We start from the raw sequence: 21922 nt of genomic DNA on the forward strand, positions 1-21922 counted from the left end.
GATGCAGACATCCAGAGAGTCCTGTGAAAAGACAAGGCCATTATGCACAGGTTGAATTCTGAGTAAACAGCAGATAATTTGGCAAGTTCAGTTTTGTTTCTTTGCATGCAGTGTCTTTCCATGGATAATGCATTTGATTTATCAGTGAAGATGCAGAAGGGAAATGGGTAGCCTCAGCTCACATTCAGTTATGGTTGACTCTGGGTTCCTGTGGCCTTGTTGGAGGAGGCCAAGATTTAGAACGTCTAACACAGCGGAGAACCGAAAAACCCCACCCTGCCACCCACTCGGACAGTTATTCATTCTCTTTCCATCTCTCTCTGTCCATCTCTCTCTTTCAGTCTCTCTCTCTCTCTCTCTCTCTCTCTCTCTCAACCTCTTTCTTCCAATCTCTCTTTCTCAATCTCTCTGTCTCCCTCTGTTAGTCTCTTCTCTCCCCCAGTCTCTCTTCTCAATCCTTCTTTCTCTCTAACACACACACACACACACACACACACACACGCACGCACGCATACACACACAGAGTCAGGCCGTTGCTAGTCAGTTCTCTTCTTTCCACCCTGTCCCTATCTCTACCACTATAGATGGGGGTGAGGAGTAGGGAGTGCAGCCCTGAGCCTGCCCACTCCTCATCACGAAATGACTGTATTTAAAGGAAATCTATTGTATCTACCTGCAGTCTCCATTGTTTCCAGAGTGAACTTGTAATTATCTTGTTATTTATTTTTTGGATAATAAAGACCTCTTAACATTATCGTTGTTGTTTGAGTATCTAAAGCTCCCAGTCAGGTTGGGAAAAGAGGAAGCACTTGGAGGGAATTTCCCCAACCTTTGTGATGTTTTCGTAAACTTTGTTCTCAAGCTACTTATATTATAAAATATCTTGGTGGCAGCACGGTTTCTGGAAGTCTGTGACAGCCTTTGATGGATGATGTGCTAGCCTATTCAGTGAAAAGCAATCTAGGTCTTTATTTCCAGCTTCTTCTGAAAAAGTTGCAGGAGATTGATAGAACATTTTTTTAATTAATCACAGCCAAGTGAGGCTGGAGGGGTTCCTTAAATGAGAAGTAGTGGCATAGCTTATTAATAGCTGTCTAGGTGGTTCCACTTAGGCAAGAGGAAATGGAGCTGGGAAAATCTGAGGGGAAGTATTGGTCCCCCAGTCTTCCACTGAAGTCAATGGAGCCATTTCTTGTCACCTCTAATAGAGGAATTTTTCATGTAAGAAACTCAGAGTGGAGTGTTCATCTTTACTGGGTAAGTCCTACATGCTCACTGTTGGTTATCTCCCTGGGTTCATGGTTTGAACTTAGCAGCACCTTCGAGCCACTAATGCCATGCCTTTTGTTCTCAACTGTCTCCTAGAATTTGCCTGCATCTCCAAAGGGTGGACCTAGTCCTCAAACCTAATACATTCCAACGGAACTCTTAATTATTCCCCCCGCACAATGGGATCTGTGTTCAATGTTTCACATTCCAATGAATGGTGTCTTCATCTACCCTGTTTTTCAAGTCAGAAACTGGCTTGACTTCACTCTCATCACCCCCATGTTCAATCCCTCCAGCCTATACTCATCAACCCTATCTCTTAAGTAGTCCTTGAGTTAATCTACTTCTTTCTATCTCTACTACTGCTATCCTAGTCCCAACTATCACCATCTCTCTTCTGGAATAGTACGACAGCCTCCTAGATTCCCTGCCTCCACTCTTGCTCCCTTCCATCCATTCTCCAAGCACAGCCAGTCCCCTGCTTCTTATGAATCTTGTAATAAAGACCAAAATAATCCATTTCATCTCCTGCTGCCACCTCTCTCGGTCTATTAAGTTCTAGCCCTCAGTTCCTCTAAGCAAGGTTACAAATGCTTTCCTACCTTAGGGCCCTGGAATGCTGTTTTCTCTTCTTGCAAGACCCATTTCTCTCCCCCACTGCACCCTGCACTTAGCAAGTGCTTCACAGCACTTATCATGGTTGAAGTTTTCCCTACTACACTGTGAGCTTCTTGAGGACCAAGACCTTGTCCCGTTCACCATGATACATTCAGCGTCTACCACAGGACCCAGCATTGAATTGGCCCTTTATTTGGTGCATGAAGGAGTAAATGAATGAATAAATACAGCTGCTTATAACCCAATAGCCCAGGAAATAATACCGTGTGTTGGCTGAGGTAAAAATTTGCAACACTGAAAGGATCCTTATTGTGTCAAAAATATCTAGATGATAAAAATGCACTCATGGAGCAAAAAATAACTGAGAATTATGCTGTAGCTAAAAATAAATAATGTTTTTATTATATATTTCATGATAATTTGCAAAATAATATGTTTGTCCCAAACTTCAATTGAACAATTTCAGCATTTTCCTATAAATGAAAAAGACTCGAGTACATTTCTGATCTACCTGTAATAGTCTGGTCATAAATTATCTAACTTAGTTCCGTTTTTATAATCATGTGACTTCTGCCTTCTATCTAAGGGGGAGGGTGGGAATGTTTGAAATACCCAATAATTTTTATTTCTAGGTAAAGAGAAAATAAACAAAGGCTAAAATATTACTGCCTCTGTTACTTGATGATTAGCAAATGACCACAAAATGCAAACAGTGTGCTCTAGCAAGCTGTCAGAACAGGGCGCCCCCACTAAACGGAAATGACATGTAAACTTTTGGGCTTCAGCAGGGAATACATTCTGTGCTACATTCAACTATTTTCACAGGGTCTAATGCCACTGTGTTGGGAACTGCACTGCTTTAGACTTTTAAAGTAGTCTGAAGTACTTTGAGACACAGAAACATAGAACTAAGTATGATTTTTATGTTCTTTTTCTCTGTGAACCATATCCCCATTAAAACAAAACAAAACAAAACCAGAAATGCTCATTGTAGTGTAGTAATTAAATCTGGAGTCAGACAGATATAGTCTTAATCTAGGCTCCACTATTAACCAGCTTTATAAGTACAGGCAAGTCATTTCACCTCCTCTAGTCCTCAGTGTCTTCATCTGTAAAGTGGGAATAAAAAGAAGACATGCTGGTCCAGGCATGGTGGCTCACGCCTGTAATCCCAGCACTTTGGGAGGCCAAGGCAAGTGGATCACTTGCGGTCGGGAGTTCGAGACTAGCCTGGCCAAAATAGCAAAACCCTATCTCTACTAAAAATACAAAAATTAGCCCAGCATGGTGGCACTTGCCTGTAATCTCAGCTACGTGGGAGGCTAAGGCAGGAGAATCACTTGTACCCGGGAGAGTGAGGTTGCAGTGAGCCGAGATGGCGCCAGTGCACTCCAGCCTGGGCGACAGAGCAAGACTGCATTTCAAAAAAAAAAAAAAAAATTTATAAAGATTCAGTGAGATTGTCCACAGAAAGTCCTCAGCAGAATCTGTTCTCTAGAGAAGATCACCATGTAAGAAGCACTAAGGTGGGTCTCTACATGGTCCCCAGCACACCTGTCTGCATTCGGTGGTGCAAGTGGACAGGGTACCATCTTAAATGGTTGAAACCTCTGAGACCAAGGAGAATGCCTGGCAACCCAGGTATACATGAGAGCCCTTGCTCATGTACTAGATCAAAGACCACACCCAATGTGAAGCAAAGTGAAACCAAAAAAAGAAAGAAAGAAAGAAAAAGCAAACATTACAGTAGACCTGTGGATAGCAAAGACCCTTTTTTTGTGGTATAGTTTTATTGTCAAAAAATGTTAAGCGCAGGGGGCTTGGAGTTGCCAAATTTTTCGATAGGTTTGAGAAGATGTATGTGTGTGTGTGTGTGTATATATATATGTGTGTGTGTGTGCGTGTGTGTGTGTGTGTATATATATATATATACTTAGACGGATTCTTACTCTGTCTCCAGGCTGGAGTGCAATGGCACGATCTCTGCTCACTGCAACCTCTGCCTCCTGGGTTCAAGCGATTCCCCTGCCTCAGCCTCCTGAGTAGCTGGGGCTACAGGTGCGTGCCATCACGCCCAGCTAATTTTTTTTTTTTTTTTTTTTTTTGGATTTTAGTAGAGATGGGGTTTCACCATGTTGGCCAGAATGGCCTTGATCTCCTGACCTCATAATCCACCCACCCCAGCCTCCCAAAGTACTGGAATTACAGGCGTGAGCCACCGTGCCCAGCCGAAGTTCTATATTTAGGAATGTTTCTTTAAAAGATGATGACCATTGATTCCCAGTCTAAGGGGCATCAGCACACAAACTTCCCCCTTCCATACCACACTTTCGCACTCCTCTGAGTCATTCTTCAAGCAATTCAGCAACTTTCAGGAAAACTAGCTAAATATGTAGTTATTTTTCCCTGCCCCACTCCTGCAGTTCCACTGAGTTATCTATAAGGTAGCTGCATCCATGGGTCTGGAGATTAGGAGAAATGTCAGAATGGAAAACTGTGGACATTGATAAATGAAGTTATGGGGGTAGTCAAGGTTGTCCAGGAATAGTCTACAGATTGGAAGAGACGAAGAAAAGAGGATCAGCAATGTTCAGGGGACAGCCAAATGAGGCAGGTCCAGCAAAGGAGACTGAGGGATGACTGAATGAATGCCAAGAAAGTATGGGCTCATGAAAACCAAAGAAGGAGAGATTTATCAAGAAGGCAAGGGTCAAATACTGCAGAGACATCAAGATGAGGATCAAAAAGCCCATGGATTTGTCAATTATAAACTTAATGGTGACTTCACAAAGGTGGATGGCTGAGGTAGGAACCTTAGCATGAACCAAGTGCACAGGAGGATATGTGCTAGAGACAGCATGAGTCCGACAGGAAGACAGACTAGGGTTTCAAATCCCAGCTCCACCATGTACTATCATGTTACTCAACATCTCTGTGCCTCTGTTCATTTGTAAGTGGAGATAACAATAGTAAATACTTAATAAGGTTGTTGTGAGGCTTACATGAGCTTAATGGTATACACCACTTAGTACAGTGCCTAGCACACATGAGGTGCCATGTTCTATCTATTGGCTCAGAGCAGGAATCATAAACCACTGAAGGTATCTCATGCAGGAAGATAATTAGTTGTCTACAAAACCACTGGGCTACAGAAGTGGAAGTAGGGGGAAGTCAGGAGGCTGCCACTGGACTTCAAGGTCATATGGCTTCAAGGTCATATCATTGCAGTTGTGATCCACATGTTAGGAGGCTGCTGCCACCACTACAGTCTCTCACTCACAAAGCTGTAAATAGACACACTGGAATGTGGAGTACAAAAGCCACAAACACATCTTTGGAATCGCCTGCTGGCCACCAAACCCCAAGAAGATAGCCTCTGCCCAACTTAAGCCTTCCAAATTTTGTTGGCAGAAGTGAACATGTATCTGAACCCACATTTTATCCAGAACCCTAGCTGGAAGGGAGTCTGGGAAATGGATTTTTCAGTCTTTATGTTTTTGGAAAGAAACAGAAAAGGGGTAGGAATGCATGTGGAGCAGCAGATAATTTCCACCTCATCAATCTTTAAGTGGAACGAATATTTTCATCCTGAGTGCTGACACCAGCATTCCAACTGCGGTCAAAATATAGGATTATCACTGACTGACAAAATTCTGCCAAATTCAAAGAGGAATCAGGACAGGAATAAATATCAAGGGATAAACTTGAGCAGGAAAATATATTTTTCTCTAATATTGAAAAGCAGATGGTGAGCAGGGATATAGTTTATAGGTTTATAGGTTTGGGCCAGAAGAAGAGAGGTAGAGAAGTTAAGGAAGGTTCTATCTCAGGCCATGTATTATCTCTGTAAAGTTGGGAGCAAATGTCATCTGCCCTGAGTGAAAAAGGCTGAGACTGGCTAGAGGGCTTGGTGAGAGCAGACTAGCTAATGAGGGAAATGAGAGAGGAAGCTGACACAGCACAAGAAATCTTTCTGCACACCGGCTAGCAAAAAAAGAAGCAAAAGACTTATTTTTATAAAGCACTGTTTATTTTTATGTATTGAAAATGTCCATTTTAAAAGTCTTCAAAATAAAAACAAGTTAGAAAATTTGAGCTTGTGTTAAGAAGGGACAGGACAGAAAAGGAACCGAAAGGCCTCTACGGGCAGCAGTTTAATTACAGGGCAACAGGAACCCATTTATAGAGTATTGTAAACAACACAACTATGGCGACACTGCTCTCAGGTTAACATGGCTTCATTTCCTTTATATTATTGTTTAGTGTGTAAGCATGGTTACCACTCTGCACAAGCTTTGTTACTCAGAGTACCGAGGGCCCCTCATCAGAAGGGCCAAGTCCCCAAAACATGCATATGTACACATCGCTACAAAATGAAGACCTTTCAATATTTTCAGCAATCAACTAAAGTATTTCATAATCACAAAAATGTTTCCTACAGATGCAGTTTGCACATTTATTGCAAGCCATTGACTAACCACAGAATGGGCAGATGTGAAGATCTGTGTTGATGTTGTTATTGGTGGTGGTAGTAGTGATGATGTTTTTAATTTTTAAGTGAAGGATGTTATATCTAAATGGCTGTGCTAAAAAACAGAACAACAGTCATTCCTAGAAATTTCTTTACTCTTCAGCTTCCAAACACGGCTGTGTGTGGTTGGCTGATGTTGGACTACAAGAATAGTCCATTTCCTGTGGATGGTATAATTTCTGCTGTGCAGCAAGCAGACAATAGCCCTGTACCACATAGCTATGGGACCTTGAGAGTCTCAGTACCAAAAATAAAAAGGGCTCCTCGCAAGCTGGGGGTTTCAAACTTCAAGTTTTGCTTTTTCAGAGACAGGGGTGTCTCTCTGTTACCCAGGTTGGAATGCAGTGGTGTCATCACAGCTCACTGCAGCCTTGACCTCCTGGGCTCAAATGATCCTCCCACCTCAGCCTCCTGAGTAGCTGGGACCACAGGTGTAGGCCACCATGCCTGGCTTCAAGTTTGGTTTTTAAACATTTGCAAAACCCTCACTTATAGGCATCCATCAAATTTATTATAAAGGCAATTTTGATCAGCCCTTTGGCCTCACTTTCCAGTGACCTTCCCCATCTGGCCAAATTTCTCTTGTCTTTGGGGAAGAGAGGGGTGAGTGGCACTGAGCCTTAGGCCAACTTTCAACGGTGCTGAATTTGGATGTGTGCTGTTCTGTGACTGTCTTCTAAACCCGGTTTCTCACGGTTCTAGTTTCTGGGATAAAGTGGATGGTGCGATTCAATGAGCAACTTGAGTTAATCAGTCCAAATAATCCAGCACACAGCTATTAGAGGGGCCCTTTTGTTCTGGATGTACAAATTGGACCAGAAGCATATTTCTGTAAACACTGCTTAGAGTCCCACCCAAAGAGGCCAATGAATATTACAACTTCTCACAGCATATATGAGAGAGTAATAAAGTGAATGAAAGCTGTCTACTAGGGCACAATATCTCCTTAATACAGATTGTTTTGAAGGATAAAAGGTCACAGTTTGAATATGCAACATACATAAAGTAACTGCTCACAGTCTAACTACATTTTTTTAAAAGTAAGCAAAGCACATACATACTAGTTTACACACCACTTGGTACGGCTGGCTAAAAGCACTGGGGAAATAGAAAACTTACACACTAGGCAGAAGATGAGGGAAAGAAACCTATCATGCAATGGGAAAAGGCGGTCAACTCTGCTACTGAAAGGGGGGATTGTCCAGTAGAATTTGCTGATGGATTTGATGTTGGTGTGGGTGACCAGAGCTTCTGCCCCCGTGAGTTACAGTTTACATGACATAAAAGGAATAAGGGTACTACAGTTTTCCTGGTCTTAGAGACGACATAGGGCAGTAATTTTAAAACCTGTGATTGAGGGGAGGCATGTGATGGTCTAAGGAAGGGCAGCTGGATCACTGGGCAGATGTGTTTGTCCTTCATCCTACTCTAGCCATAGTCTGGAATATCTGCCTTCAGTAAATTAAGTACTAAGAGGCTTGCAGGTACAGGAAAGCACTGGGGGAAAAGTTGGGTTCACATTTAATAAGCCTTGGCCAGCTGCTTTGCAAGGGCAGCCAGCCCAAAGAATGTGACCTGAGGGCAATGGCTGTTGCAGAGGCACTGTGAACTGAAGGCAATCTGAAGACCTTTGAAGTAACTGGCCTGTGTTCCCTTTCTCTTTCTCACTGAATGGAAAAGACTCTGGGGCCATTTCTACCACCACCTCCTGCTTTTTCCCCTGTTGAAAAAGAAATGAACAGCCAACCAATAACCAAACAACAGCAAATGCCCAGGCGCGCACACGTGCGCACACACACGCACACAGAGGGGAGAGAGGGAGAGAGAGAGAAGAGAGAGGGAGGGAGGAAGGGAGGGAGAGAGAGAGAGAGAGAGAGAGAATGAGACTCAAACACAAAACAAAAGCCAAAGAAGTGAGCAAACTGAGTCAAATCATTCAGCGGGACATTTCAAGATGCCCTGAAGGCACACTCCACCCGGTGGCACAGTGATGGTTATGGAAGAATTGAGGTCTTGCTACTGGACTCGGCTCGAATACACTCATCTGTTTGCTTCAAAAGCCTCCGCACCAGCTTTTCTAGGTCCCTTCTTGACTTCAATTCTTCTTCCAGGCATTGCTTCATTCTTTTATTTTCCTATGATGGAGAAAGATTTCTTGATTACGAAACAGAGGGGGGCCCTTCCAAGGGCTCCTCCTGCTCATCCTCGGGGCAGCTTTCATCACTGACTCTCTTTCCTTCCTCAACCTTCCCTCCCTCAGCATCTATGACAAACCAGCCTGTCGATCCTCCTGCCTGTCTCTGGGAAACCTTTTGGATTCTTCTTCCCTGCCCTGACCCTCTTCTAATTTAACTCGCTGTTCACTTAGTGTCACTTCTCTTTCAATCCAAGTGTCTATTAAGGGGACTCCCAAATATCTCCGGTACTGACCTCATCTCCTGAGAATCGGGTCCACAATCTCAACTGCCAGCCTGGTATTTCTTTTTATTATTATTGTTATTTTGAGAGATGGGGTCTCACTCTATCGCCAGGCTGGAGTGCAGTGACATAATCATGGCTCACTGCAGCCTCAAACTCCCGGGCTTAAGTGATCCTCTCATGTACCTGAGATTACCTGGCAGCAGCTTGGTATTTCCACCTAGATATGTCACCTTAAACTAATCAGGTCCTAAAGTGAACTCAGTATCTCTCTCAACACCTCACACTTCTCCTCCTCCTGCGGTTATTGATCCCCATGAAGGGGGGTAATATTAATCTCAAAATCACATTATCGTTGTCCATAGGTTCAAACTCTGCAATATGCCATCCTTTACATTCATTTTCCTCCTCCCCAGCCTCATTGCCCTGCCTCAGTTCAAGACTCTGACAGATCTCACCCTGAGTTTTGTAAGAACCTCCTAAGTGGTCTTCTAGTCCCTGATCTCTCTCCCCTCCCATCCATCCTTCACTCTGTCACCAGATACAGTCAGTCCTCACATACAAGGCACAGTGTGACAGTGTGCATCACTGAGCCATATCGGCAGTGATGCTGGACCACATCGGCAGAAAAGCCCACAAACCATGATTAATGGTTCTCTTTACACTTACACACTGATGAATGACTAGTCTTTTCTTAAAGTCTGTTTATGGATGTCAGAGAACAGGAAGGTTGTAACTAACTTTGGGACTCTATTGTGAACTACTACATGGAAATACAGGCAAGCCTCAGAAATTTAAATTCAAGGCTACATGATAAAATCAACAAACAAAACCTACCTTGATGACACAAGGAAAATAAAAATGCCCCCTTGCTACCTTCCTCCTAGGCCTTCCCTGAAAGCATGGGCAGTGTGAGGCAAGGAAAAGAGAATGGTTCTGTTACCCAAGAAAATGACTTTTATATTTTATTACCTGCTTCAGTTCTTTGACCTCGTCCTTCAAGGCGTAAACAGTATCAACAAGGCTCCTAGAACATAAAGATAAAATTCAGAGACAAATGGCTTGCACTGAGGTACTGTTAAAATACTAAACAATAAAAGCCACTTTATAAAAATACAGATCCTGAAAAACAGTGAACTTTCTAGCTGATTGGGAATGGTACTGCTCTAAATGGCTTCCATCTTCTTCATTTTGGTGGAAGAACAACCACCACCACACATGCTTAGCCAAATGCAATGTCATTACACTTTTTCTATACTTCCCTCCTCCTTTTCTACTCACTTCCCAGCTTGGGTGAACAAAACACAAGAGACTAGGGCCCATCACTAAGTTTTTCTTTTTCTAGCTTTGTTGAGGGATAATTGACAAAGGTGTACAATGTGATGTCTTGATATATGTATACATTGTGAAGTGGTTACTACAATCAAGCTAATTAACATATCCATCTCCTTACATAGTTACCTTTCGTATGTGTGTGGCAGAAACACTCAAAATCTACACTCTTAGCAAATTTCAAGTATACTGCATTGTAAACTATACAGTCTTCCCTCCCTCGGTATCCATGGGGTATTGGTTCTAGGACCCCCATGGATACCAAAATCCACAGATGCTCAAGTCCTTAATATAAAATGGCATAGCATTTGCATATAACCAACGCACATCCTCCCACATACTTTAAATCATATCTAGATTACTTATCATACCTAATACAATGTAAATGCCATGTAAATAGTTGTTATACCATATGACTTAGGAAAAAACAATATGGTATAACACAGTGCATACATATATCAAGACATCACATTGAACACCATTGTCAATTATTCCTCAACAAAGATGGAAAAAGAAAACCTTTATTAGGTATGAAAAAAATCTGTACATGTTCAATACAGACGCAACCATCCATTTTATCTGAATTTTTTTTTTTTTTTGATCTAGGGTTGGTTGAATCCACAGATGCAGAGCCCATGCAAGCAGAGGGCCAGCTGTAGTCAACATACTGTACATTAGTTCTCCAGAACGTATTCATCCTGCATACCTGAGATTTGGTACCCTTTGACCAACATCTCCCCATTTCCCCTTTCCCCTCAGTCCCTAGAAACCACCATTCTGCTCTCTGTTTTTAGGAGTTCGATGTTTTCAATTCCCATCATAAGGTTTTGATTTATCTAGCTTTGGGGCAAGAATGAACATCACCTATCACATAATGAGAGGTATCAGAAGACTGCCTATTCTACAATATCTGTGCTGTGACATTGCCCTTTTCAGTTCTCCACTGCACATGACACAAAGTCAGAGGCATTCTTTCTGGAATATCCCAGTCAAATATTACCCAAAAAAGGATGAAGCACCCTGGCTGGATTGCATAATAGCCTTTTCCTCTCTGGGTCTCTCCCTGGACAAAGATTTTGGAGATCTAAGTTTTGGTTCTGATCCTGCCACTTACTAGTCCTCTGTTCTCCGGGAACCAGTTTCCTTCTCATCCTCCCTTCGTCTTAGTTTCTTTACATGCAAAATGGGGATAATAGCACATTTTCTGAAAACCTCACAAAGTTGTAAAAATGAATATAGTTATAATAAGAATTAACTATCATTATTTATTGAGTGCTAGCCTTTATACTTACTTCATTTAACCTCACAACAACGCTGAAAGCATTACCATCATCCTTATTTTACAGATGAGGAAACTGAGGCACAGAGAGGTGAAGCAACTTGCCCCAGGTCACACAGCTAATGAGTAGCAGAATTGGGAGCTGAACCACACTGTTTTTCGCTTGAGCCCAAGTACTTAACCATTTTGCTGTATCACTTCACACAGCAGATGTAAAATGCATTGACAGTGCCAAGCACCTTGAAATATGCTGTCCCATGCAAATTTAGGCCTGACTTCAGAAATGACTCAAGTTTAGACAAATGAATTATTTGGCTACTTTGTGTTAATTTTATGAGCCAGAAGGCACTTAACCTGATTTTCCCCCATTAGGTCACCCACACTACTGTGTAAAGGTAAGTCGGCGACATAATTTCCCTGAACTTCCTGTACCTCAATTTCTTTATCTGTGAAAGTGGTGAGAGTAATGTTTATCTAACCGGATTGCTGTAGGATTTTAAATGATGTCAAATACGTGAAAGCACAGCTTCTGACTCAAAACATGTGAGTGGCATCTGTCTGGGCAGGGAAATCGGTTCTGTGGCTGGAATTCCCAATCACTTCCTAAACCCATCCAGGGCACTGATGTTCCCATGTGCTCAGAAGCAGCTTAATGGCTGGGGAGCTGGCTACAAGGGTAGCTGCCAGCTGGAGCTGCTTTAGAGGGCTCTGTCACCTCTGCCTTTCCTTCCTCTTTCGTTTTGTTAGTGGGCAGCCCTCTAAAGTCTCCCAAATGCATGCTCAGCAAAGCAGGCCACATTCCCAGATAAGGAGGGGTTGTCCCTCACCACAGGCTCTCCATGTGCCCTACCGTCCTACCAGACCTTCTTGCCAGCTCCAAGATAAACTAGGCAAGGTTTTGCCTGCTCTACTCACTTTTCTTCCATGATGGTCTGGCCGTTGCTTCTGGTTTCTTCAATGATGAGTTTCTCTTCCTCAGGGAGTAGGACTTGCGGAATGGAATCTTTTCGAGTACCTACAAACAAGGGTTGCAAGAGGGAGGAGGAGGGAGAGTTACTAGTGAAGAGTAGAAATAGTGGGTGTTAGTTCCTTTCCACTATTGTTACAGAAGGGTCTTTGTTCATAGCATGTTGCCACATTACACCCAGAGGACAGTCACCCATCATTTGCTGACTAAATTTTCCTGACATGAGAATTCTAAATGGCCAAATATACTGATTCAATCTTCCCAAGGTGGGAAGCATTTTGCATTCAGAAAAATAAAGCAAAAGAGCCCCTGTAATACCTGTCCACAACCAAGACCTCCATTCTTTCCTGTTTTGCCTCCTCCAGAGCAAAGAGCTGACCAGTGATCACTCTTCCCTGCAAATCTCCAGGGAAGGACACACTACATCCTATGCTACAGTGTTTTGTCACTGTAGCAAAAGTCAGGTTGACAGTAGCACTGCACTGAAACACAATGTGCTTTAAGGGCCTCAGAAACATCATCACTCCCATTTGTTCTCTTTACAGTCTTATAGGGTAAAGTAGATATGTCTCCTAAGACCATTTTAATCAAGGGTGGAGTGAGGTTTGGAGATTATCACATCATCAGCAAAGATGCAGATGTCCACTACTCAGAATGTCTCCAGGCTCTGGGACAGAAGAGGTGACACAACAGGCATGGGGGCCCAACCAAACAGCTCTCCTGCACCTCCCTCACTCTGGATCCTTCCTCTCAGAGCTCAAGTGCTTAATCTTTGGTCTCCCTGAGTCACTTCTAGGCCAAGTTCCTTCAGAGGTGTGTACACTCACTGCCTTCACTTGACCACCTCCCCTTTCTTGAGGTGAGATGTGTCTCTGCCTTCTCCAGTCCCTAGCACTTTGTAGGTGCTTAATACGGGTGGCCCCCCATATCCGCAGGTTTCACATCTGCAGATTCAACCAACCGTGCATTGAAAATATTCAGAAAAAATAAAAAGCAATACAAATTTAAAACCCAATGCAGTATAACAACCATTTACATAGCATTTACATTTATTAGGTACGATAAGCAATCTAGAGATGATTTAAAGTATATGGGAAGATGTATGGAGGTGATATGCAAATACTCCACGATTTCACATCAGGCACTTGAGCAATGTCAGATTTTGTTATCTCTGGGGGTCCTGGAGCCAATCCCCTGCAGATACCAAGGGACGAATATAAGTGGAAAGCCAACTGAATGACTGGCTGAATGCAGTAAGAGCCGACGGTAGTCAGTTCTAGAGAAACAGGACTTCCAGTTAGAGAGGGATAGAAGATAGGAGGTCACCACAATGCTAAATGATCTGCTGTGTGACAAGCACAGTGCCAGACATCTTCCACGTGTAAAAGGTTGGGTAGGGAGCAAGGGTGAAGATGTGTCTTTTTAAGCCAGAATATCTGGCTGCACCTCCCAGCTGCAGACCCAACCACTCCGTCAAATGTAAAAATAGGTGGTGCAAGAGGAGATGAGGTCAGATTTTGTAGAAGGGATGCTTCTGGTATCTCTTTGTCCCCCTCTCTTCTCTAGTTCTCAAAACAAAAACTGCCCTCACTTTCCTCTCCTGGTTCCTTGAAACATGTTATCAGAGATGTGCATGCCCAAAGCCACAGCCAGGTTTTCTCTGTGAAGCAGAGTGTGACAGTCCTCTCTTCATGGCCAAATGTGTCAACTTTCACATTGAATTCCCTCCCTTCCTTCCTTCCTTCCTTCCTTCCTTCCTTTCTTTCTCTTCTTTCTTTCTTTCTTTTTTTCTTTCTTTCTTTCATTCTTTCATGCTTTCTCTCTCTCTTTCTTTTTTTCTTTCTTTCTTTTTCTTTCTTTCTCTTTCTTTCTTCCTCTCTCTCTCTCTCTTTTATTTTTTTTTGATGGAGTCTCACTCTGTCATTGGAGTGCAGTGGTCCAATCTTGGTTCACTGCAACCTCCACCTCCCGGGTTCAAGCGATTCTCCTGCCTCAGCTTCCCAAGTAGCTGGGACTACAGGTGTGCACCATCACACCCAGCTAACTTTTGTGTTTTTAGTAAACACAGGGTTTTGCCATGTTGCCCAGGCTGGTCTTGAACTTCTGGCCTCAAGGGATCTGCCTGCCTTGGCCTCCCAAAGTGCTGAATTACAGGCGTGAGCTATCATGCCCAGTAGAATGCTTCCTTTATGTCAGCCTTAGAGATGCATTACTCTGAAAGAATATGTCAAGGCACCTAAGAAATCCCCTCCCACATTCAAATGATTGGTCACTGGCTGTCCAAAATGGAGTGCTGTGGAGTATTCATTTCTTATGTAGGTGCAAAAACCTCACAAAAGGTATTCTGAATGTCTATAATAATGGGAGACAAAAGACATAATCGAAGTGACCTGGCTTTTAAAAAACATAAAGATGAATCAGAAAATATTATCTCACTTTCGTTTGTAACCTGAAAGTTGTTTGGGGAAATACCCTAACCCAATAGCTCCCTGATAAATTGTATACATTTTGGACAACCTCTGCTAAGCAGCTACATTTCCAGATTTTCAGAGCAACTTTGAAACTTGAGTTTGGTGAAGATTGTTCGTTTAAATATGCAGCTGATCAAAGATAGTATTTTGACTTCCTTTCCAAATCTGCCTATAAGAAGAGATTAGCATCAGTTCACAGACACAGGAACTCTCTGGGCCCTTTAATTCCTAACTAGTGCTGGTGAAGGTATCTGTGTACTTCAAAGGAGAACAACTTTTAAAAAATTTTTTCACTTCTATCACCTCCAACTCTTTTACTCTTGCATCTCTCTTTCTGGGTGAAAAACAACAGTGGGTAAACAAACCGCTTGGTAGCTAAAACCACCTTATCTGAAAGATGCAGTCCTGCACCACTCCTCTGCACTAAGTCACCTGCTTTCCACACCCTGCAACCCATCTGGGTTGCTTTTCTCTTTTTCTAAAAGACACTAAGCAGTAAAGAAGAAACGTCACTCACTAGAGAAAGTAGTTTGGGGGAACCTACTTGAGCCATGGCCTTGTTGAAAGTTTGCACTGGTGCAGTAGGCTTCGATCACTTTAAGGATCTGAGCATCCTCTTCCAGAGCAGCTGTACCTGTGAAATTTAATTCATCATGACTTTTCATAGATACATGCCTTTGGACCCTCAAAATGATGCAGTGCACTCTACTGCCTGGGACTGGCTTCTCTGACCAGTAGAGTTTGTGAAAGGCAAGAGAAAGAGCTGTCCAACGCTGTTTATGGAGAAGAGTGACAGCATCCTCATGGAGCTTTGGAGTCAGCCTCAGTGAGCTCAGCTTAGTGGAGGGCCTACTCCTGAAGCCCAGAGCTCTACACTGGGAACCAGGGTAGCGGGGTGGTGTTCTGTCAGTGGTCTCAGTGAGGCCAAAATCACAGCACTGAGCTTGTTGCTAGCTTAGTTCCCATCGATATACCCCAGCCTTCCTCTCCTTTAAAGTTCAAGGTTCACCTTTAGGAAGCTTTCCCTCATTAACCCCACCCAATTTTCTAACCAGTCAGTGTAGTCACTCATTCTCCCTCCCCCCTCCTCTTCTACTCCAAACTCATTCTTGCCATGGCTGGATGGCAGCACCCTGTGAACATGCCAATGTGCATAACCAGGTGTGGGGTGGAGGGTGAGGCATGCCAAAGCTGGGGTGGAGCAAATATTTATCCAAACTATATTCCCAGCTGATACACACAATTCTGCCACCTCTTTGTGAGACACCGCTTACTCCTTCACATGTGTCCTAAAGTACCTTGTGTCCCTAAGTACCTTGTTGACAGCCTTATAGCCAAATATGTCCATATCGACTGGCTGACCGACTTTGCAGTCTGTCTCCAAATGAAGCCATGTTTCTAGATGTGGGCAGGCTGATTCCCTGAGTAACTGTGAGCATCACTGAGTATGTGACTTCCGGAAGGACTTCAGCCTTCGGGTCTATTTAGTCTATCTCCCTGGAGAAAAATATCTCAAGTATCAGAAACTAAGAGGGAAAAAAATGTATCCATAAGAAATGGGTCCCTTTAGAGGTTCTAAACCAGGTGAGGCAAAATGCTCAACACAAAAATGATACAGATGACATCTGCCTGAGATGACATGAAGTGCAGCTGTAAGAAGCTTATTCAAATGTTTAAGAAGTGACCAAAGCTTTCCATGCATTCTTCTTTATATGTAAAAGACAATGTCAAGAAAAAATTGCTCCAATCATCTGCTTTCAAATAAATCCTCACATAAAAGAAGATTCTCATGTTAATTTATCCATAAACAACTTTCAGAAAGTACAAAACACATACTTTTCCTAATCACATATTCCTCCTCTGATGGTTTTCTCTCAGTCTTCCTTTTATGAAGAAATTTCTTCATCGTTTTAGGGCTTTTACTAGACTCCTGTAAGGACAGAGGTTTCTTAATGAATTAAAATTCTCCCTCAAAAACAAAAGTAAAAACACGAGTGAAACTAAATAGGATTCCTCTCCCTTATTTTGACAGTCTCAGTTAGGAGTACATCAATGTTTAACACTATGCACAATTAAAATGGTTCCAATAAACTCTAAAAGGTTAAATAAAACAGAGGCAATGACATTATCCTCTCAATTTGCACACAGGTGGGACTAAGAGTGGAGTGTGCCTACTGAAGACATGGCAGATTCTCCTGGAGGCCAAATGGCTTTAGGGAACCATCTGCAGAGAAAGTAAGGGATGTCACCCTAAAAACGTAACAGTATTCCTAATTTGGCTTACATTCCCCACTGATACAGTTTTAGGGGAACTAAGCCACTGTAACCACTAATGTAGTATTGATCACTTTTCAAAGAGCTTCAGAGCTATTTAAATAATTCTGCCTTAGAAACAGTCCCACAAAGAAGAATATAATTTCCATTTGTGAGACAGGAAAACTAAGGCAGAGAGACTAAGTCATTTTTCTGCAGAGAGAAGAATCAAATGAAGGATTTCCTAATAAATAATTTTGGGTTAGAAGTAACACACCCACAGCCAAACTTAATTTTTCATATATAAAGCCATGTATTTAACTAGTAGACAAAATAAATGTATTGAATTTGTTTTTGCCATATGAGTAACCAGCAGGTCAAAAAAATACTCATTGACAATATCCTTAATCCTTAATCCAATAATCTGTAAACAGATTAGCAACTTAGACTTAGGAAAAATCTCTCATGATCACCTTATCCCAACTTTCCAAGAAATGTGTATACATGGAGCATGGATATTAATTATTAATAGTAGCTTAAAAATACAGGAAACAAATCATTTAATTCATTTCACTCAGCCACAGTACTTATACTTGAAAAAAGACAGATATGAAAAACTCTCACATGACAAAAATAACAGGAAAAAGCAGCACTTTAAAAAAAGGCAGGAAAATGGGGCATTTTAGGGCATTATGACATTTTTATATGTATTTCACACAAGCCTGCTTTTTCAACAAAGTACTTACATGTCAGAATTGCATCTTCATATTTTAGCCACCAATTACAACAAGGGACAAAACAAGCATAAGGGAAAGCTTCATTCATCAAAGGTTACAGCACAGCATTATGATGTCACTGTAAGCCAAAGATATTGTTCTACCCTTACCTTTAAGATATAAGACATCCTCTAAAATGAATATGTAAAGAAAGAGAAGATGAGCGTGAGAGGTCGATGGTTATAATGACCAAATCCACTTATCAATAATTCTAAAACAACATTTGAAATGTTAGTGTTATCATAAATTACACAGAGGGAATATAATCACATTTCCCACATTAGTTTCAGATGCAATATTATCATGCAAAAGCCTGAGGAATACAGTTCTGTGCAGAATAACAAATGCTGAAAACAACTGAAATACATACTATCTAGTAGGAATATATTAATAACTCTTTTCCCCCAGCAGAAACGAAGTGATCATGCCTTAGTTTTAATAGATTAGTTATGTGAAGGATTAAGTCAACTTTACTCTTCAAAGCTCACCTTAATTTGAACTTAGTAACTGATAATTACAAAATATCTGTCATTAAAAAGGAGACCGAGGTAACTATGAAGTGGCACTCCTGGTTTACATAATCAAAGAAGAAAATTGGATGACTGCAAGAATTGCAGGTAAATTTCCAAAGTAAATCTGTGGGACTGCTTCCTGACCAAATTCTAAATACAGTTATATAACAAAGATTCAGTTCAAGGGTTGTTTGTCCTATCATGTCAAGTTGAAAGGATCAAAACATCCTCCAGTGTCCAAATATTGTCTTATTTTTACTGCACTTAGAGTTGGTAGCAACAATTAATCGAAACAAAAGCATGGTGGTTTAAATCAAAACACTCAAAATTGAGCTGAGTCTGCATCACTCATCAAAACACACATTTGATCTAGAAATATATGCTGCCTTTGCCCCATAATTCTAAGACTCATCTCATAACTGTCACAAACTTAATCTTCACCCAATGAGACTGATTTAAAGAACAGTTACTAATAAATGAGTATCTTTTCTGAAATCTGAAATGATTTGAGACAGGTTAGGGATAAAGCCACTGTTTGGATGGAAAAGTAATACTCCACACAGTTACAGAAGCTAGTGAGTGACACTTCCTGACTGCAACTTCTAGAGAAAAAAAAAATACACAAAACCTTTAAATCCCCACACTACCCAAATATCAAATGGCCTTTAAGGTTGTCTCTGAGAAGCCTCTTTTTAAAAGACACTCCTTTCATCAAATTCTTTTCTCATTCCAATTGAAGCAAATATCACTTTTATAGTTTGGACTCATAGCTTGGTCCCATAACACTTTACTAATTTGGTTCAAATTGATCAAAATGATCCCAAATGCTGAATTAGGTCTGCTTCATTGGCAACTCAACTACAATGAAGTAGCTCTTGAGATTTGTGTACATTATTAATGAATCTAAAGAATTATCATAATAATCATTAAGGTAAACCAGAGGCACTTCAGGAGGAGACTGGGAACACTCAGGCAGTGCACATAGATCCTATAGATATTCAGTACATATTTGCAGATGGATAATGGGAAACGGAAAATTAAGAAACCAAACAAATCACTGAGTCTAGCAATTCAAGACTGACTCACATATACCACCTATCTTAAATTCTAGCACATTCCCACAGAACTATTTGTAACAAGCTATGAAATTAACTTGTCAGAAGCATTTTATACCATAGGTAGCAAAATTACCTCTTTATAACCTAGTGCTGCTGATGGTCTAAGTGGAGGTGCAGGTCGTAGACAACTTAAACTCCACGGTTTTATAATTTGAGGAGGCTCCAAGGGTCCTCGGGGCTGTCCAGTAGAGCTAAAAGACTGGGAAAATGTCTGATGAGATGTTGGCAATCTGCCATCTGAACCCGACCTTGTGCCACACAGTGAGAGAACAACAATAGCTTCATTGGATCAGCAAAGACAGCCATAGAAAGGGATAGACGGAAGAACAAAAGTCTCCAGTTTGAGAACTGGCTCTTTCCAGTCAAGATTACGGGGTCTCTAAGAAACAGCACAAAATTGACTCAACATTCCATGATCCTGTCCTCTCTTTCTCATCTGGAATTTAATTAATTTAATTTTCTTTCCTCTGTAAGGAAAGAAAATGGAGTAGCAGTCAACATTTGAGTTCAGTGATATGTTTGGCACTCTGGTAGGTGCTTAAATAGATTATTTCATGAGAACAGCCTAAAACATAGACTCAGTCAAGTGAAGTAACTAACTAGTAATTGGCAAAGCCAAGATTTGAACCCAGATCTGAAGCCAAAGCCCATATTCTTCCGACCACAACACACAGTGCTCAAAACTGGAATTTTGGCATCATAGGTTTGTATGTTAACAAACAACACAGTATATCTTCCATCTCACTCAGCAAGTACAGTAAAATCTCATCAATTCAAATTCCAAAGTGTAAATTTGTGATAACTCAGAAAGAGACAATGCTGAAAGTTTACCTTTGAAGAAGGTTACTGAGCAAATGTGAGAGCATGAGTGAGATGACATGGAGATGTTTAAGTACTTAGGGAGGTAAACTATTTGTTTCTACTTAGCCCATTGTTAGTAGGAGAGTAACCATTGCTGATTGAAATAAGCCTTGCTTATCATTAAAATATTTTAGCAGGACTTCTGGTTAGAAATACTTTGCTGGCAGTTAGTTGGGGTACCTGAATACTGTCAAACAGAACTGCACACCTCTAAGTAAACCTTTTCATTAATTTGGATGGGCCTCATAATGAGAAATCAGAATGAGTGAGGTTTAACTGTACTTCAAAATCTACAAATATAGGCTGCCCAAAAGGCTGAGGGTGTGCTTGTTGCTTCTTCTAAATAAGTCTCCAGCAGGCAGGAGTTGATGAAAGACTCAATAATCTCTGGACAGAACACATGGACTACTTACGGAATGAGCACTGCATGATGACGATGAGGTTTTGGATAATGAACTGCAAGAAGCAGGTCCTCTGATCAGTCTGTTCAGCTGCTCTAACCATTCCTGGAAGTCCTGGTTGTTGTTGCAATGGACCACAATTCTCTCCACCACGTTACCTACATCCCCCAATTATGATCAATTTGAAAACAGAAGGCAAGGAAAAACTTGAGCTTCTCCCATTCATAAATACACTTCATGCAACTAGGACTTGGGTGTGTATTTTCAGGGGTTTTCATACCTATGGGATAACCCTGTTGAAATTTCTACAGCAGAAACAGATAACCTGTGATGATAAAGTAAATAAATATTCATGTCTGATTTAGAAAACTGTCCTTGATTTTTACTGCTTACAGAAGCTTAAAAGTAGTGTAAAACTTCACTATATACAAACTTGCAATCCAAAAACGTAAGTACATAGTCCATCTAGTTAAGTCTAAAGTGGGAATATTGTACTGGTTCCCCCAGTATCAATGTTGGAACAAGATCCAATTAAGACTATTTACAACCTTTTGGCAAATACTAAACCTTAGGCTCCTTCTTGGGAAAGAAGAGGGTAAGGCCATGATCCCAGTCTTAGCCACTGTGCCATATCAGCACCAACAGTGAAGCCACTACATATAAATGACACAGGCCTGGCAAAAGGGATCATAAGCTAAAATGTCAGGGAGAATTACTGAAGCCTGGCATTATGCTCAATTTGTGAAGAAAGTTTGATGTCTTTTCAGAACTTTTTAGAAATACAACCAAGTCTTACTAACTCATGGGCTGATGATAAAATTGCTGATAAAAGTCCATATCTTTGGCTCCTCTGCCACCAGGGAACAAATGACAGAAGGGAAGAAAATTGCATTTACATCAGTCCATTTTGTTATTCCTTAGCTCTCACAAGTAGCTCTTATGCAACAGAAGATTGAAACTAATGGCAAAGCCATGGCTTTTGAATGAGAGGAGACTTCTCTGTGCTATTGCTGTACCCTAATTATCCCAGGAAATGGAATATACTTTGCCATGCCTGCGTAAAATTTGCTCGTGGCCTATGTAACTGAAAATAATGGCATTTATTTATTAAATTCC

The 21922-nt window shown here is 41.4% G+C and overlaps 1 protein-coding gene across 30 annotated transcripts in view; it reads right to left on the reverse strand.

Moving 5' to 3' along the window:
* Positions 1-5898: 5898 nt before the first annotated feature.
* The window catches only part of ARHGEF6 (Rac/Cdc42 guanine nucleotide exchange factor 6), a 119297-nt gene continuing 103273 nt past the window's right edge, over positions 5899-21922 (reverse strand). For 7 of the 30 annotated variants that reach the window (XM_077987424.1, XM_028841652.2, XM_077987416.1 and 4 more), the window contains 8 exons: positions 20819-20964; positions 19618-19743; positions 18025-18045; positions 16722-16815; positions 15430-15519; positions 12363-12462; positions 9809-9863; positions 5899-8553 (listed from right to left, as the gene is read on the reverse strand). In XM_077987424.1, coding sequence (XP_077843550.1) covers positions 8413-8553; positions 9809-9863; positions 12363-12462; positions 15430-15519; positions 16722-16815; positions 18025-18045; positions 19618-19743; positions 20819-20964 — 773 coding nt within the window. In that variant the 3' untranslated portion in view covers positions 5899-8412. Of the gene's footprint in view, positions 8554-9808; positions 9864-12362; positions 12463-15429; positions 15520-16721; positions 16834-18024; positions 18046-19599; positions 19756-20818; positions 20965-21922 lie in introns of all 30 variants that reach the window. The other 23 variants (XM_077987426.1, XM_077987422.1, XM_077987435.1 and 20 more) reach the window with 10 other exon arrangements.

The sequence above is a fragment of the Macaca mulatta genome, chromosome X (assembly GCF_049350105.2).
Source record: "Macaca mulatta isolate MMU2019108-1 chromosome X, T2T-MMU8v2.0, whole genome shotgun sequence".
NCBI lineage: Eukaryota > Metazoa > Chordata > Mammalia > Primates > Cercopithecidae > Macaca > Macaca mulatta.